This window comes from Microcebus murinus, chromosome 22 (genome assembly GCF_040939455.1).
Source record: "Microcebus murinus isolate Inina chromosome 22, M.murinus_Inina_mat1.0, whole genome shotgun sequence".
In the NCBI taxonomy this organism is placed as follows: domain Eukaryota; kingdom Metazoa; phylum Chordata; class Mammalia; order Primates; family Cheirogaleidae; genus Microcebus; species Microcebus murinus.
This window is the reverse complement of record NC_134125.1, coordinates 7,838,534-7,856,540: the sequence shown is the minus strand read 5'-3', so window position 1 is coordinate 7,856,540 and position 18,007 is coordinate 7,838,534. Positions and strand designations below refer to the sequence as shown.

At 38.6% G+C, this 18,007-nt stretch overlaps 1 protein-coding gene across 6 annotated transcripts in view; it reads left to right on the top strand.

The window, feature by feature from the left end:
• ATXN2 (ataxin 2) overlaps positions 1 to 18,007 on the top strand; it is a 96,483-nt gene that overhangs the window by 36,923 nt on the left and 41,553 nt on the right. For 5 of the 6 annotated variants that reach the window (XM_075996559.1, XM_075996558.1, XM_012778380.3 and 2 more), the window contains exons 6-10: positions 8,590 to 8,714; positions 11,204 to 11,295; positions 12,127 to 12,324; positions 13,741 to 13,919; positions 16,071 to 16,280. In XM_075996559.1, the coding sequence (XP_075852674.1) occupies positions 8,590 to 8,714; positions 11,204 to 11,295; positions 12,127 to 12,324; positions 13,741 to 13,919; positions 16,071 to 16,280 (804 nt within the window). The remainder of the gene's footprint in view (positions 1 to 8,589; positions 8,715 to 11,203; positions 11,296 to 12,126; positions 12,325 to 13,740; positions 13,920 to 16,070; positions 16,281 to 18,007) is intronic. The other variant, XM_075996562.1, reaches the window with a different exon arrangement.

Here is an 18,007-nt window from a genome sequence, read left to right as displayed (position 1 = left end):
TCATCTCTGTAGTGTGTCAAATAAACCACTTCTGACAATTTAGATATTAAAACTCCAGGACTACTTGATAGCCCTGGAGTTAGTGAGAAGATAGTCATGGTCATTCAAAATGGACAGTATTCACTGCTGCGTTTCTTCATAGGCATACACTGTTGGCTGGTGTATTTTGTAATGTAACTTTTTAACTTTTTAGTATTTAAAACAGAGTGATGTATACCTTTGGAATGTATTCAAGTTTCCCATAGTATTGTGGCTATTACCCTGATGTGCTCAAATGTTAGTTTCCAAATACAGTTTGCCCTCCATGTCTGTGAGCTCTGCATCGGGATTCAACCAACTGTAGATCAGAAATATTTTTGGGAAAAATGCATCTGTACTGAACATGTACAGTTTTTTCCTTGTCATTATTCCCTAAACAATACAGTATAAGAGGTATTTATGCGACATTTTCTTTGTATTAAGTATTATAAGTAATCTAGAGATGCTTTACAGTATATAGTAGGATATGCATAGGTTATGTGCAAATTTTATATAAGGAACTTGAGCATCCAAAGATTTTGGTATGCACAAGGGGGTCCTATGACCAATACACCATGGATGCTGAGGGATGACCATAGGAGATATTGCAGAAATTTATTTTCAAGTTGGTGATTTGGAATGGAACACTATTCCTGTGGAAACATAGCCTCCTAAGTTCCATGACTTGAGTCCCTTTCATCTCAATTTTGTTGTAGCAGTCTGCTTTCTTGACCTGGTCATCACTTTTTTTTTTTTTTTTTTTTTTTAAGACAGAGTCTCACTTTGTTGTCCAGGCTAGAGTGAGTGCCGTGGCGTCAGCCTAGCTCACAGCAACCTCAAACTCCTGGGCTCAAGCGATCCTTCTGCCTCAGCCTCCCGAGTAGCTGGGACTACAGGCATGTGCCACCATGCCCGGCTAATTTTTTATATATATATCAGTTGGCCAATTAATTTCTTTCTATTTATAGTAGAGACGGGGTCTTGCTCTTGCTCAGGCTGGTTTTGAACTCCTGACCTTGAGCAATCCGCCCGCCTCGGCCTCCCAAGAGCTAGGATTACAGGCGTGAGCCACAGCGCCCGGCCCTGGTCATCACTTTTAATTGCTTCTCTTCCAGAATACTCTCCAAGAACTGCTCTGATCATAGCCATTTTAACCTTTACTCTTCTACTCTCTTTCTCCCAGCCCCTTACAGGGCTCTCTGTTCTTCCCCCATCCTTCCTTTATTTGAAAGCGAAAATGGGGTCATTTCTGTGACCCTCCCTTTGCGTTCCATTTTTAAACTCTTATCTGCCTATTCCTGTAGCCAATGTCATGGGTGTGGCTGGAGAAGGTCCCACTGGGGTACTGGTTAGTTAGGAATGCAAGGGTTCTAGCTCTTGCTGGAGTTTCAGGAGAGCTCAGCAGACCTTTTGATCCTCCCTTTAGATCTGTTTCTACAATCTTAATGACCACACTCCCAGTCCCTTACTCATATCCTTTATTCATAGCAAAATGCTTTCCTCCTGCCTTGTTAAGACATAAGTAGAGGCCGTAACCTGGAACCATGGATTTTTAAAAGAGATTGCAGAGAGGATTAAGATGAAAAAAATTTTACATCTTTAATTTCACTAACCTTTGAGTGAAATTTAACATTTCTTTCCATTATAAATGTAGGCAACAAACTAGTAATAGCAGTATGTATGACTTAGCATCTATAGAACTCAGTTAATTTCATATCGCTTGGTGTTATGGATATCTCATATTATTACTTATGTTCATCACTCTTTTAAAGAGAAAAGGATTAGGAATCCCCAATCTAGAGTTCCCTGTGTCCCATCTTCCTGCAATCCTCTTTTGTCTTCATATCCCTATCCCACCCCCATTGGAGGATAGCGCCTCCACTTGTCCCCTTGGTTTTGTTGTTCCTATCTATATATCCTCGGCTCTTAACTGTGTTTCTTATCTCCAACTTGATTTTTTTTTCTTTGTCGTGATAATGTTTCACTGTCGCCCAGGCTGGAGCACAGTGGCACCATCATAGCTCCCTACAACTTCAAACTCCTGGGCTTAAGTAATCCCCCTGGCTCAGTCTTCTGAATAGCTAGGATTGACAGGCATGCACTACCATGCCCAGGTAATTTTTTTTTGTTATAGAGATGGTCTCACTGTGTTGCCTAGGATGGCCTCGAACTCCTGACCCCAATTGATCCTCCCACTTTGGCCTCCCAAAGTGCTGGGATTATAGGAATAAGCCACCGTGCCAGGCCCCCATCTTGATTTTTTGTTATTCTTTAATATTATCTGTATAATAGATGTTATAGTATATCTTCATAATATAATAATTTAACTAAATGATTATACAATGAAGAGAACCCCCCACCCCCAACCCTCAATCCTACTTCCCTGGGAAGTATGTGGACTTGTATGCAATAAAGGAAATTTTACACATATTTTCTTTTTTTTTTTTTTTTTTTTTTTTTTGAGACAGAGTCTCACTTTGTTGTCCAGGCTAGAGTGAGTGCCGTGGCGTCAGCCTAGCTCACAGCAACCTCAAACTCCTGGGCTCAAGCGATCCTCCTGCCTCAGCCTCCCGAGTAGCTGGGACTACAGGCATGCACCACCATGCCCGGCTAATTTTTTATATATATATCAGTTGGCCAATTAATTTCTTTCTATTTATAGTAGAGACGGGGTCTCGCTCTTGCTCAGGCTGGTTTTGAACTCCTGACCTTGAGCAATCCGCCCGCCTCGGCCTCCCAAGAGCTAGGATTACAGGCGTGAGCCACAGCGCCCGGCCTACACATATTTTCTTTAAAAAAAATTTTCAGCTAGACGCGGTGGCTCACACCTGTAATCCCAGTAGTCTGGGAGGCTGAGGCAGGCGGATTGTTTGAGCTCGGGAGTTTTAGACCAGCCTGAGCAAGAATGAGACCCCATCTCTACTAAAAAAAAAAAAGGAAAAGAAAAAAGAAATTAGCTGGACAACTAAAAATATATAGAAAAAATTCGGCCGGGCGTGGTGGCTCACGCTTGTAATCCTAGCACTCTGGGAGGCCGAGGCAGGCGGATTGCTCAAGGTCAGGAGTTCAAAACCAGCCTGAGCGAGACCCTGTCTCTACTATAAAAATAGAAAGAAATTAATTGGCCAACTAATATATATATATATAAAATTAGCCGGGCATGGTGGCGCATGCCTGTAGTCCCAGCTACTCGGGAGGCTGAGGCAGTAGGATTGCTTGAGCCCAGGAGTTTGAGGTTGCTGTGAGCTAGGCTGACGCCACGGCACTCACTCTAGCCTGGGCAACAAGCGAGACTCTGTCTCAAAAAAAAAAAATATATATATATATAGAAAAAATTAGTGGGGCAGGGTGGGGCATGCCTGTAGTCCCAGCTACTTGGGAGGCTGAGGCAGGAGGATCGCTTGAGCCCAGGAGTTTGAGGTTGTTGTGAGCTAGGCTGTTGCCATGGCACTGTACACCGGGTAACAGAGTGAGTCTCTGTCTCAAAAAAAAAAAAAAAAAAAATTTTTTTTTTTCTTCTGCGCTTGTCCTTTGGAAGCCGCTAGAACTACACATAGTTTTCATGCTACTTTATGTTGGAACTCTTTTACTACCCCTTAATTTTTGCTTGTGTTTATGAAGGCCTACATCAGCTGTCACTTCTAAAGCCAGAGCCGTTGAGCAGAACAAGAACTTTGTTTTTAATTGTATTTTAGCAGCCATTGCATTAGATCCTAAAAGATTTGCTTCATGTTTGTAACTACCCTTCCACAGCCAAGAGCTCCTTCAGCAAAAGGCGGGGATTGTCTCTGGCAAATGTGAATCCCTACCTTATCTAGATTCCTGACCAGCACATTGTAGATACTTAGTAAGTACTAAAAATGATTAAATGGTCCTAGTTGCCAGGTTGGCAGCCACTATAAATAATAATCTATAGTGTATAGATTGGTCCACGTGTAACTGATGATATATGAGAAACTATTTTTAAAAGTTATTGAAAAAAAGGCCGCATTAGTGATAATTGATCAAAACAACATTGAAGTAAGATTTTTACTTATCTAGAATGTCAGTGAGAAAACAGATTTAATTGAGATTAAATGCGTAGCTGAGGATTTTGATGAAGACTTTTCTGTAAGCACATTTGATGGTTTCTGATGTTGAGGCTTATGTTAGTGATTATTTCACCCAGTTTTTTGCTCATTTTATAGTTTTTATAAATTTGAAGTTTATAACACTGGCATCTTATTTGGCCCTTTAAAAAATTCTCAGACAAGTTTCATGTTTTAGAGACACAATTGACTAGGATGTAAAACAGGGAAAGGCTGAGCTGAATGTATACCCTATTTCTTTGGTAATGAATGAGGTTAGGATAGACACCTAGGAAAGGTGACACACTGCTTCAGACGTTTCTTTTTGACCACCACCAGGTGGCACCACTGGGACTATTAATAGGTTTCCGCCCGGAATTAAAAAGGGAAGGTATTGAAAACCTGCCTTGGAAAAAAAAAAAAGAAAACCTGCCTGCTGAGAGGGTAACATAGAAGTGTAGAGTTGGGGTGGGGGAGGGGATAACCTTATACTTTTTTTTTTCAATATTCTAGAGACTTTTGTAAATTAAAGCACATGAAGAACTAAATCTTTATCATCTCATCTGATTTTTATTGTTTTTTTCTTTTTTCTTTCTATGCCTATAGTTCCTTCAGAAACAGGTAATATTTTTCTAATGGTCACTTTGTATTCTTGCATCTTGCTCTTGTAATGCTTTTGTTTCTTACCATAGAGGATAATGGAAAATTAATATATTTTGACTTTTGGCGTTGGTAAAATGCATGTAAATTCCCACAGTTGTGTGTAGATTATAGCCAGTTGATTTTTCTAAACTTTGCAGAAATCCTGTTTACAACATTGTACTATTTAATACCAACAGTGGATTTTTAAAAATCCAAATTTGGCCCTTAAAAAAAAAGTTTAGGGCCAGGCGCAGGCTCACGCCAGTAATCCTAACACTCTGGGAGGCCGAGGCAGAAGGATTGCCCAAGTTCAGGAGTTCAAGACCAGCCTGAGCAAGAGCAAGACCTGTCTCTACTAAAAATAGAAAGAAATTAGCTGGACAACTAAAAATATATAGAAAAAATTAGCTGGGTATGGTGACACATGCCTGTAGTCCCAGCTACTTGGGAGGCTGAGACAAAAAGGATTGCTTGAGCCTGGGAGTTTCAGGTTGCTGTGAGCTAGGCTGATGCCACGCCACTCTAGCCTGGGCAACAGAGCAAGACTCTGTTTCAAAAAAAAAAAATTCTAGCACTTTATTTTACAATGGTAAAACAAATCAGAATTTATAATAGTGGATATTGGCAACAGTGCAGAATGGATACCCAGATCTGCCTTCTAGCTAATGATGTAATATTGGTCTGAGATATTGTATTAATACTTATGGTCAGAGTTTTCCCATCATCCTGTCACTATAGCCTCATTTTGTGCTGAGTCTCCACTTTTGTACATCTTTCCATAAACCATTTACTTACCTTTAAAAAGATTCACTTCTCAGGAAATTTTTAAATCATTATTCTTTATAGAATCACATTTTTGTGTTTTCCCTTTCCTTATTTCTGCCTTGGAAGATAAGCATACTCCTAAGTAACGTGTATAGTTAATTCCTTTATAAGATTGGTATTATTAACAGAAGATTTATGATAAAAATGTAGCATTGGTTGGGTGAGGTGGCTCAGGCCTCTGGGAGGCCAGGGCGGGAGGATTGCGTGAGGTAGGAGTTCGAGACCAGCCCGACCAAGAGCGAGACCCTGTCTCTGCTAAAAATGGAAAAAATTAGCCAGGCAACTAAAAATAGAAACAAAAAATTAACCAGGCATGGTGGCGAGCACCTGTAGTCCCAGCTACTTGGGAAGCTGAGGCAGGAAGATTGCTTGAGCCTAGGAGTTTGAGGTTGCTGGGAGCTAGGCTGATGCCACAGTACTCTAGCCAACAAAACAAGACTGTCTGAAAAAGAAAAAATTGCATTGAAAAAAATAGATTACTTAATAATGACCTCTTAACCTAAATTATTGTCAGTGAAGTTTTAGATGCTTTTTCAGATTGACTTCCCTTTGGGGGTCCTTTTTAAATTTTGTTTAGAATAATATCATAAAAACATATTTAAGGCTATATTTTTGTGTGCATTTTGATCTTTTGATTTGAAGACAGCTTGGCTCAGTCTCTAGTCTTTTCTAGATACTTTCACATATATACATGCACACACATACCCTGCAATGAGAAAAATTCCATTTATGTGGTTCTATAAAAGTCTGTAGCTGCTTTGAGCTTTAATTTCTTGAATAAAAAGACTGTTTTCTCTAATGCTGGGTTTCTGTCTAAATAAATGCTTTTGTTTACTTTAAATGTGTGCTTTTCAAAAACTGGTGTGATTAAAACATTCATAGGATCTTACATATAAATTAACAATCCTATTGCTTGCAGAAGATGACTGGTTTGGAATTTTTCTATAGTGTTGTTTTCTGTTTCTAGTTTTGTGAGAATTAGAGGAATTTGAGGATCCTAATGTAAGTTGTTATTTAATGTTTTCTTGGAACATTTTACATTGTTGGAAATACACATGAGTGAATTAATTTTTACCAAAAATTCACATAACTTTAAGTTGAACATGTAGAGTAGGACTTGATTCAGGTTAGAGTCAGTTAAAGCCAGGGTTTTGGGGACCATCAGTGGCTTCTAGCTGAAGATGGGGTATGGTGTTGGGAAGACAGCATTTAGTCTCTTAGAACATCTTACAGAGCTTTTCCAAAATGCAGTCATCTCCCATCCCAACTAAGGCCTGCTGTTCTGGGAACCTCCCTTGGCAGGCTCTTATCTCTTAGAATTTCTAGCAACGGGAGCAGTGCTTCTGGCAGCTAAGCCCAGAGAAGCAATGATGCTTTTATTTCCTAGTGTGCATGCGTACCCACCCACCCCCTAGTTTGGGATAAGAAAAGGTTAGAATTAGATAGGCTTGAAGTTCTATCTGTAAATTTGCTGGCTCAAATTTCTTATTTTGGAATCACCTTGTCCATTAGGAAGACAGTGACAGTTATAGAAGTAATGCCAAATCAATAATCTCTGTGGAATCATCTCTTTTGAAGGACAATTATGTTTAGCCATTGATTCTTCCCCTTCTCTTCTTGTTGGCCACTTGCAGTAAGGGTGAGGGCACAGTGGCTGGGAGCCTCTACTCTACAGCAGAGCCAGATTGACAGAAGTATTACTCCGTAGCTGGTGGTAGGTGGTAACCTGTGGGTCCAGCCATTTAAAACATTCACTGCCACACTGGAAAAAAAATTTGTCCTTGGGCCTATGGTGTTTTATTACAAAAATAGAATAAAATCTTTAAAAACAAAACAATCCTTTCCAATTTAATGAAAAATTTATTTTTGAGTGTTTTCTGTGTGTGTGTTATATGCAACTTGAAAAATAGTTCTCTTGGCTCTCAAGGTAAAGAGACGTGTGAGTTACACGTGCCTCACAAGGCCCCAGGCTCAAAACTAACATGAGTTAGATACAACTCATATGGCAGTTAATGTGTTAAATGCAAGCCTATATCTAAAAAGCATTTCCTAATGCTGTCATTGCCCAAGTAGACCTTTATTATTTAGCTGGGTCCTAACTGCCAACTAGAGGAAATTTCCTTTGCCAGACAGCAGTGTGGTCAGCTGAACGTGTGGATGCCATGTTTGCTCTCACAAGCTGGTGCTGTTCAGTAACATAGATAGAGAAGAGGACACAAATAGGTGGGAATACGTTCATGGAAATTGCAGGTGGGCCTGCCACCTGAACCTTCTGGGAACAGGTAATATACTCTAGGGCCTGAACTTTGTAGCAGGGTGGTTATAGGAAAAAGTGGGTTCTTTGAAGGGGTGAGCTAGCATGGCTTTACTTAGTAATGGCAAGAATATGTTAGGATACTGACCCCTGCTTATAGACCAGGGTTTGGAAAGTTAAAAATAAATATACATATATATGGCTGTATCTTATTAGTGGATCCATTAAACAAAAGAGGATCTTGTTTTGGATGGATGGATAGAAAATTTCTGGGTCACTTCTGAAATACACAGTAATTATCTATAATACAATTTAATTGTATGAGTACATTAAAATGTTTCATGTGGCTTAAAAATTATAAGAGAAGAAAATGCCTTTACTCATAATCATCTGTGATGCCATTTACTAAATTAAATTTGAAATTATACTGATGAATATTGTTCTTTCTATATCAGTTTAGATAGCAGTTTATCTTCATGTATGTATGTTTTAGGTTTATTTTTATTTCAGTGCATTTGTCATTGATTTTCTTTTTCTTTTCTTTTTTTAAAATATTTTATTTATGTAATTTTTAACTTTTCGTTTCTTTTTTCCACTTTAGTGAATTTAGATTTTCATTAAATTATGATGTGAATAAATGTTTTTATTAGATTTTAAGTTAATTATGTAAATTCACTTCTCATAACTTTTGTAAAGCATACATCTTTGTTGATAATTCATGTGTGTATTAGTGTAGCCAGTTGTCCAGTTGTATGAACATTCAACCAAAGCAATCCTTTGCAGATGCTTTTACTGACTCTGCTATCAGTGCTAAAGTGAATGGTGAACACAAAGAGAAGGACCTGGAGCCCTGGGATGCAGGGGAACTCCCAACCAGTGAGGAACTGGAGGCCTTGGAAAATGACGTGGTAAGTAAAATCTTTGTGATTTATTTCATACTCTGTGGTCAGTGTGGTATGCATGTGACATCCTATCACTTGGTTTTAATTTAAGTGTGTTTTTGTTGTAATGAATATGTGTAGAGCAGCAATTTTGTTGTGTAGATGGATACTTTCTTCGAGGCAATAAATAAAGAAAAAAGGTGTTTTTTTGTTGTTGTTATTTTCCTCGTAAGGGTTAACCAGGAGTGCTGTCTGTTCTTGTGGATGCTCATGAGTTATTTTTTTGAGATTGAAATAAATTATAATAATCAACTTATACATTTAAATTTAAACTATAGGAAATGCCAGCGTGTTTTGCTCTAACGCCCTGTGGGATAAGGCAGCTTAAGGAAAGGGGTGTCTAATTGTCTGTTGACTTTACCCAGAGATGAAGTTGAAGTCAGACATTTTAGGCTTCTTGTCTGGGGAAGACAAGGTATTCATTATTAAGATAATTAGGTTACATTAGAATCAAATCTATGTAAATTTCTTGGTCTTAATTGGGATCATTCTCCTAAAAAACCCACTATTTCTGAAATACTTCTTGTCATATATTTTAGCTTTTCTCTTGACACACCATGTATACATCAAATACTGGGCACAGTGGCACATGCCTGTAGTCTCAGGTACTCGGCAGGCTGAAGGTGGGAGGATTGCTTGAGCCCAGGAGTTTGAGGTTACAGTGAGCTATGACTGTGTCACTATATTCCAGCCTCGGTGGTAGAGTGAGATTCTTAAAAAAGAAAATTCCAGTATGGAAAGATATTTAAGATTTATTAAAAAGCTAGTTTCAGAATAAGAAGATCCTGTTTGAATTTTTTGTTAAGAGCTGATCATATTCTTATATGCATAGAGGGTGTCTGGAATTCTGCCCAAGGAACTGTTAATAGTAGTTATTTATGCACACTGAGATTGGAAGATGTTTACTTTTTACTAGATGTCTTTTTTTATTACCATGTGAAATTTTTACATAGAGCATTTTACGTAGAGCATTGCTTAAGTAATTTTAAAACCTCCATAGGCAGATGTGATTTCCCGCTGCTGTGTTAGATCAAAGGAATTGTTTTAGTGGAAAAATTACATTATTATAACCTACTGGAGTAGCACAGGAGCACCCAAGATTGACAAGTGAACTTTGAGGCAAGCCTTCGTATTGAGATTTCCACGATCATTGCTTGGATGATGCTGTGTCCACTTTTCTGGGATGGGCTTTGTACTGGATTTCACTCCTTTTCGCAAGTGAGGCTTTAACACATTGACTGCCACTCTAGAAAAAAAAATCTTTTTTCTTTGGGGCCACGGCGTTTTATTACGAAAATAGAATAAAAACTTGGGAAAACAAAATGATCCTTTCTAATTCAATTAAAAAATTGTTTCTTTTGTTATTTTTTCTGTGTGAGAGTTATATATGCAACTCGGAAAAGTAGTTCACATGGCTCCCAAGGTGAGGAGATGTGAGTTGCATATGCTTCATGAGGCTCCAGGCTCAAAGCTAGTATGAGTTAAATACGATTCACATGGCAGTTAATACGTTAAAAGATGAGTTGAAAGCATTAGAGAGATAAGTTATTAACTAGACATTAATATTCACCAGGGAGGATTCTTCTAGCTTTTGCCCATACTGGTTGGTTCTTGTAGGTTAAAGAGAGCAGCCTTGGCCGGGCGCGGTGGTTCACGCCTGTAATTCTAGCACTCTGGGAAGCCGAGGCGGGTGGATCGCTCAAGCTCAGGAGTTCAAAACCACCCTGAGCGATACAGCAAAAAGACTAACTTGGAGAAGTAAAAAAGAAAGAATAGAATAAAATTTGAAAAGTAAAAAAGCTTTAAAAAAAAAAACCACCCTGAGCAAGAGTGAGACCCCATTTCTACTAAAAATAGAAACAAATTAATTGGCCAACTAAAAATACATAGAAAAAATTAGCCGGGCATGGTGGCACATGCCTGTAGTCCCAGCTACTCGGGAGGCTGAGGCAGGAGGATCACTTGAGCCCAGGAGTGAGCTAGGCTGGTGCCATGGCACTCTAGCCCGGCAACAGAGTGAGCCTCTGTCTAAAAGAAAAGAAAGAAAGAAAGAAAAGCACCTCCTGTCCTTCGTAGACCTGATGATCAGTGATCTCAGGAAGTTTTCAGGTAAATACTGGTGTCTCTACCCTACAGAAAGGTGACTGGTAAGGGTTAGCAGAAGGAGAGAACCCTGATCTGAAGGCTTATATTTTATAAAGCTCTAAAATGTTATAAACTTTCTTAACCTCTCAAATAATTGTGTTATGTAGATATTTACCAAAATGAGGGGCTGATATAGAAGAAAAGGTTTTCCTTAAAAAAACATTTTTAAAGGAAATTTTTGCCTATTTTCTAATTTGCTAGATTTTGCTAGAGTGCTGTGTTAGGTTTTGTTATTATAGATATTAATTGTAAATAAATTAAAGAAGACAAATACTTCGTCATTTTTAAAAATGGCCTTCATTTTCTTCTAGTCTAATGGATGGGATCCCAATGATATGTTTCGATATAATGAAGAAAATTATGGTGTAGTGTCTACCTATGATAGCAGTTTATCTTCATATACGTAAGTTTAAAATTTATTTTAGTGCATTTGTTATTGATTTTCATCAACTTAAATTATGATGCTGAATAAATTTTTCTGTTAATTTTTTTTTTCTTTAACAATGCTATGACTGTGCTATTTCTGTTAAATTTTAAGTTAAATGATTATGTAAAAGAATTTTTTTGTTATTACCGAGGCTGATAAATTCCCATTAAAAGAGGGAATAGGCCAGGCACAGTTGGCTCATGCCTGTAATGCCAGCACTTTGGCAGGCTGAGGCAAGTGGATCACTTGAGCCCAGGAGTTTGAGACCAACCTGGGCAACATAGTGAGAACCTGTCTTTACAAAAAAACAGGACAATTAGCCATGCATAGTGGTATGTGCCTCTAGTCCTAGCTACTTAGGAGGCTGAGCCAGGCTGAGCTACTTAAGAGGATCACTTGAGTCTAGGTGTTCGAGGCTGTAGTGAGATATGATTGTGCCACTGCTCTCCAGACTGGGTGACAGTGTGAGAACTTGTCTCAAAAAGGGAGTGCAGAGGGGAACACCTATATCCTATTTTTATGCTCTGAGTAAATTCTATTTTTATTTTGTTTTTTAAGTTGTAAAAAACCCCTAAATGTGAAAGGGTAGAGATTACAGTGGACAGTCAGTGTAACCAGTTTTTGAGATAAATTCCTCTATGGAAAGGTAACAGAAAAAAAATTCAAATTCTGATTTATAAATTAGCAGATCACCATAACTCTTCCAATTTTGTCAGTATTCTAAACTTTCTTAATAGTTGATTGTGACAGATATATAAACTATGACTTTAAAATACTCACTTTGCTTTTCTTTTCCTCATGTTTCAGGGTGCCCTTAGAAAGGGATAACTCAGAAGAATTTTTAAAACGGGAAGCAAGGGCAAACCAGTTAGCAGAAGAAATCGAATCAAGTGCCCAGTACAAAGCTCGGGTGGCCCTGGAAAATGATGATAGGAGCGAGGAAGAAAAATACACAGCAGTTCAGAGAAATTCCAGTGAACGTGAGGGGCACAGCATAAACACTAGGTATTTAAAGGAAATCATGATGCAGTATTTTGGATACACAACTCAAGGTCTGTGTGAGAAGGTGTATTGTCATTATTATTATCATTTCCTCTTCCTTTAATGTAGCTTAGGTAGAGAATGCAAATGGAATTGGCTTAAGATTCTATTAGAGAAAAGATTATGCTAATCTTGGAAAATATTTTTTGAGAGTCAGCTCTGGAGGCAAGTGTTGGATATACAGCAAGGAGCAATCCAAGGTCTCGCTGAGCTCATTAAAGAATCGTGATCAGGTGGGGGGACATGTGTACTATAACAGTACAATGTAATTTGCTCAGTTAAAGTTGTGTTCAAAGTGTGGAAACACCTAGAGGGAACTAGCATAACCTGTAACCTGTGAAGTCAGAGAAAGCCTCCCTGAGGAGGTGACATTTTGTGATAGCATAGTAGGGTCTGTATGGTACTCTGAGAGGAGTCCAGGAGAAGAATTTCTCACCTGGTGAAAAGCCATGTGTAGTAGCAAGGCTGTGGGGGAGAACTTGGCCAGCTCAGGAAAGGGCTGTTGTTTCCTGTGTGTGAAACATGGCATCTGTGTTGGGTGCAGTGGTGGTGGTTGGTGATAGGAGCTGAGGTAGTTGAAGAACTGTGTGTGTCACACTTAAGAGTACCCTGTGGGCAGGGGATGGGGTGAATAAATGCTGGGACATTGAAGACTGGCTGAATCACAGAGACCAGTTGGGGTATTGAAATAGTTTGCCTGTGGGAGCTTGATAACAATCTAGACCAAACCTGGTAATAGAAAGGTTAGAAAAACCAGGAATGACCATGAGATTTATTTGATAACTAATTAATAATTGTACTGATAATGGAGATAGGAAACACGGAGCAAGTTTGCAGGGAGGATTGATGCCTCTGTTTGTGCAGTTTATTGCATTTGAGAGGCTTGTAGGGTCTTTCATTTATTCATAAACGTGTTGAGAAAAACCTGCTACATGTCTGGTAGAATAAGAGATGCATCCTAACTTGAAGGCACTTATTGCTTAGAGTCCAGTGGTTAGAACTGACATGTCCAGTGAGAGACGTTAAGACTGTGGGATTCATCAGCAGTGCTGATACTGCAGCCATAAAAAACCAAAGAACAGCCAGCAAGAGAAGAAATCGCAGAGAAAATAAGGTTCAGAAAGCAAGGTCAAAGAAGTTTCAAGAAGATAGACCATGATTGATAGAGTCAGCCATAGAAAGGTCAAGTAGGGAAGGGAAAGGCCAGAGGCTAGAACACAGGGAAAGGCGGAGGAACGGGGCATGCGGGCATGAGGCAGTTTGGTTTAGTGTTGATCCTTTTTATAACAAGCATTCCCTTCTGCCTAAATTACTTTAGATATGTTTCATTGGCCTGGTACATTTAAGGATAAAATGATTTAGAGGCTCTCTCATTTTCAGGGAAAATAAATATATTCCTCCTGGACAAAGAAATAGAGAAGTCATATCCTGGGGAAGTGGGAGACAGAATTCACCGCGTATGGGCCAGCCTGGATCGGGCTCCATGCCATCAAGATCCGCTTCTCACACTTCAGATTTCAACCTGAATTCTGGTTCAGACCAAAGAGTAGTTAATGGAGGCAAGTATTTTAAACCAAATCTGTCAATGTCATTGATGAAATACATAGTTTTCTAAATACTTAACACAGTTTACGTAATTGATAAGAACGTATGATATTTGTGGAGTAGTTTTCACTTCAGCATTACTTAAAATTTGCTTTTGTGGATATCAAATTAGGGAAACATTGTATAAGTTATGGGCATATGTGGTATTTAGCATGACAAAATATTCATGTACTAAGATAAAGTGATAAATTTAAGCCTAAGACATTCACCTGGCCAAAAAACACTCCACATATAAAGAAATTGGAAACTTTGGATAGGTTCTCAATTTTAAAAGCAGTAATTTTTTAAAAATTACACACAATTTATATGGAAAACTCTAATCCGTATGAAACACTCAGTAGTTAGTATAGATTTGTTTTCATTAACTGTTCATGTATTCTGCTTACTTCAAGAAATGACTTGAGGTAACTTATAATACAAGCCATGACCAAGAGTCATGTGAAGAAAGTGACAAGAGAAAGGTGCTTATGAAACAACAAAAATGGCTGGTTGCTGTGGCTTATGACCATAGTCCTAGCACTTTGGGAGGCTAACGTGGGAAGATTGCTTGAAGCCTGGAGTTCAAGACCAGCCATGAGACCCCTATTTCTACAAAGAGAAAATTAAAATTCTCCAGGTGTGGTTAACACACGCCTGTAGTCCCAGCTACTGGGGAGGCTGAGGCAGGATCACTTGAGCCCAGGAGTTTGTAGTTGCTGTGAACTATGATGACACCACTGCATTCTAGCCTGGGTAACAGAGTGATACCCTGTCTCAAAAACAGCAACTGCTACTCTTGGTCTAAAAGTGGCTGTTATAGTTAAGCAACTTAAGTAAAAGAAACATGAATCTTAGTAGGAAAACACTCTACTTCTAAATCTAGATTATCAATCATAGGTTATGAGTTTTTTATATAAGTTGGGGATACTGAAGAGAAGTACTATGGGTGGTATGAAAATTTGCTAATTAATAATAGCAGTAGTATGTTACTAAGGGGAAAGAGTGGACAATTCAACTTTAGGTATTTAAGTTTGGAAAATTAGATAAAAATAGAGAACACTTAAGTTTCCAATTTCATTTGTTTTCTTTGAGTCTCTTCTCCAGAATTCCTCTCCAAATGAACACTCTTGAGTATTTTCTGTACTTAGTATTGGGGGTGAAATTTCTTTGCTCACTGAGTAAAGATTTTTAGTTGTTCATAAACAGAATTTTCAAAGTAAAAATCCTGAAGGGGGCTGGGAAATGTATGATACTCAAGTGTGTGGAACCCTGTGGAGAGGAGACCTGGACTGTTTGCTAAGATTCAGGTAAGTGACTTATAATATTAAATGTTAGCTATATTTTGCCCCGTTCATATCCGCAAGTATCAGTTTATTTGGTGATGACTGCTTTGTAGTTGCATTATTTATTAAGCAGTCTTTTAGATAAGTATTTGACTGCATAAATTATTTAGAAGGTCCCCCCTTTTCTAATTTAATGAGATTGGGTTTTTTGAAAGTGCAAGGAATATTAACCTTTGTTACTCCTGTGACTCTAGAAAATAATAGAAGTAATGTTTATTTCTACTTAAATGGGACTTGCTTAATGAGATTTCCAACTGAACCTTAGGTTCAAATATAAACCTGATGAAAATCATAGATGATTGTAAGGAATCAGCATTTCTAATTGGATATAATAGCTGCTGCTTTTATTTTGATTATGTTTCAAAGCTAAAATTAATATAGTAAATAATCTTATTCCTTAGTAGGAATTATTATGATTTATTGTGTGAAATTATTTAGTGTATGTTGTTCCTTTTAACAATTGATTACTGAGAAACATTTATAGAAGCAGGATTGATAGGCAAAGTCCTAACTGTCTTCTTCAGTAGTATGTGTAGATCCTAATTAACCCTTTGGGAACGTGTATTCATTTAAACGGACTTAATTTTAAGGAGGTTAAAGTAAAATGTGAATTTATGTCAGTTAAGTTATGCTAAAACTTATCACAAATCAAATGACTGTCCTCAAAGGGTTAAAATGTACAAGAAATCATTTTTGTCATTTTACTTTTTTTTTCTGTTTACTTTTTTCCCTCATTTTTTTCTTTAGTTTTTATACTTTCCTTCATATCATTTGTTCTGTCAGGTGTTCCCTGGCCATCGCCTTGCCCATCTCCTTCCTCTCGCCCACCTTCTCGCTACCAGTCAGGTCCCAACTCTCTTCCACCTCGGGCAGCCACCCCTACACGGCCGCCCTCCAGGCCCCCCTCGCGGCCATCCAGACCCCCGTCTCACCCCTCTGCTCATGGTTCTCCAGCTCCTGTCTCTACTATGCCTAAACGCATGTCTTCAGAAGGTACAATACCACAATTTGTTCATGTTTTTGTTTGTCTTTGTTTAACTCCTATGTGAGTTTATAATTACAAAATAGTTTCCTCTTCATTATTTAATAACCTATAATTTCCGTGTTTTAACTTTAGTTTGTTAAAACTATTTCTATTAACCTTTTGTTCATTAGAGAAAAAATTGATAAATGCTGTGTGAAGCTATAAACTATCTTGAATTGTAGTAAAGGGGGTTTATGTCTGCCTGGTAATGATGCTCCTTTATAGCCCTGGAAAACTTCGGAAGGTCTTCCCCACAGCCTTCTCCCTCCTGGTTCACACTGTATACAGTGGTTAATGGTAAACGAATGGACCTTCTCACCCAGTCTTGGATTTTTGTAGAACCTATTGTTTTACAACTCCTTGGCCAAGGTCTAGTGAACCATCCTCTTGGCTGCAGGCAGGAATGGTGTTTTTTTTTTTTTTTTGAGACAGAGTCTCGCTTTGTTGCCCAGGCTAGAGTGAGTGCTGTGGCGTCAGCCTAGCTCACAGCAACCTCAAACTACTGGGCTCAAGGGATCCTCCTGCCTCAGCCTCCCAAGTAGCTGGGACTACAGGCATGTGCCACCATGCCCGGCTAATTTTTTGTATATATTAGTTGGCCAATTAATTTCTTTCTATTTATAGTAGAGACGGGGTCTCGCTCTTGCTCAGGCTGGTTTCGAACTCCTGACCTCGAGCAATCCGCCCGCCTCGGCCTCCCAGAGAGCTAGGATTACAGGCGTGAGCCACAGCGCCCGGCCAGGAATGGTGTTTTAAGGGCTTTTTGAGAACAGCACCATGTAGCTGCCTTTGCATGTCTGCCCTCAGATTTCAATACAGTTTGTTTATTAGCTTGCCTAAAGGATTCTAAGTTTAATTGAGTAATTTTTAAAAGTCAGCTTTGCAATATCACATGGTGAAACACTGCTTTAATCTGGGAGAAGTCCTTGATCTAAGATAAAATTATTGATAAAAACTCAGTATGAATTTCAATATTTAGGTATTTATTTTCCATTGTCCAAAATAAGAATAAAATTCTGTAATTCTTAATATTTGATGCTCAATCTGCCATTACTACATATCAAATACACAGATGTTATAGAAATGTAACATCCTAATTTAAATGCCATGCATAAATTAAAGGTATGTTTTCTGAATAATATCCTTTTAATATTTGCTTAGAATATTTACATTAAAATTTTTACATGATTTGTTCATTAAGATCACAGTTGATATAACTTAAATTAGGACCAATGAAGCTTTCTGGGTAAAGTGCTTCCCTGGCTACTTTTAAATAAATTGTTGCCATCTAGGCAGGCAGGTCATGACCTTGACTAAAGTGTCTAACTTTGAATAGCAAGCAAGTCTCACTGATTCTCAAGGTGACTTCTTTACTCAAAAATGCCTCTAATAGGGCGCGGTGGTTCACGCCTGTAATCCTAGCATTCTGGGAGGCTGAGGCGGGCGGATTGCTCAAGGTCAGGAGTTCAAAACCAGCCTGAGGGAGACCCCGTCTCTACTATAAAAAAATAGAAATAAATTAATTGGCCTACTAATATATATAGAAAAAATTAGCCAGCATGGTGGCACGTGCCTGTAGTCCCAGCTACTCGGGAGGCTGAGGCAGGAGGATTGCTTGAGCCCAGGAGTTTGAGGTTGCTGTGAGCTAGGCTGACGCTATGGCACTCAACTCTAGCCTGGTCAACAAAGCGAGACT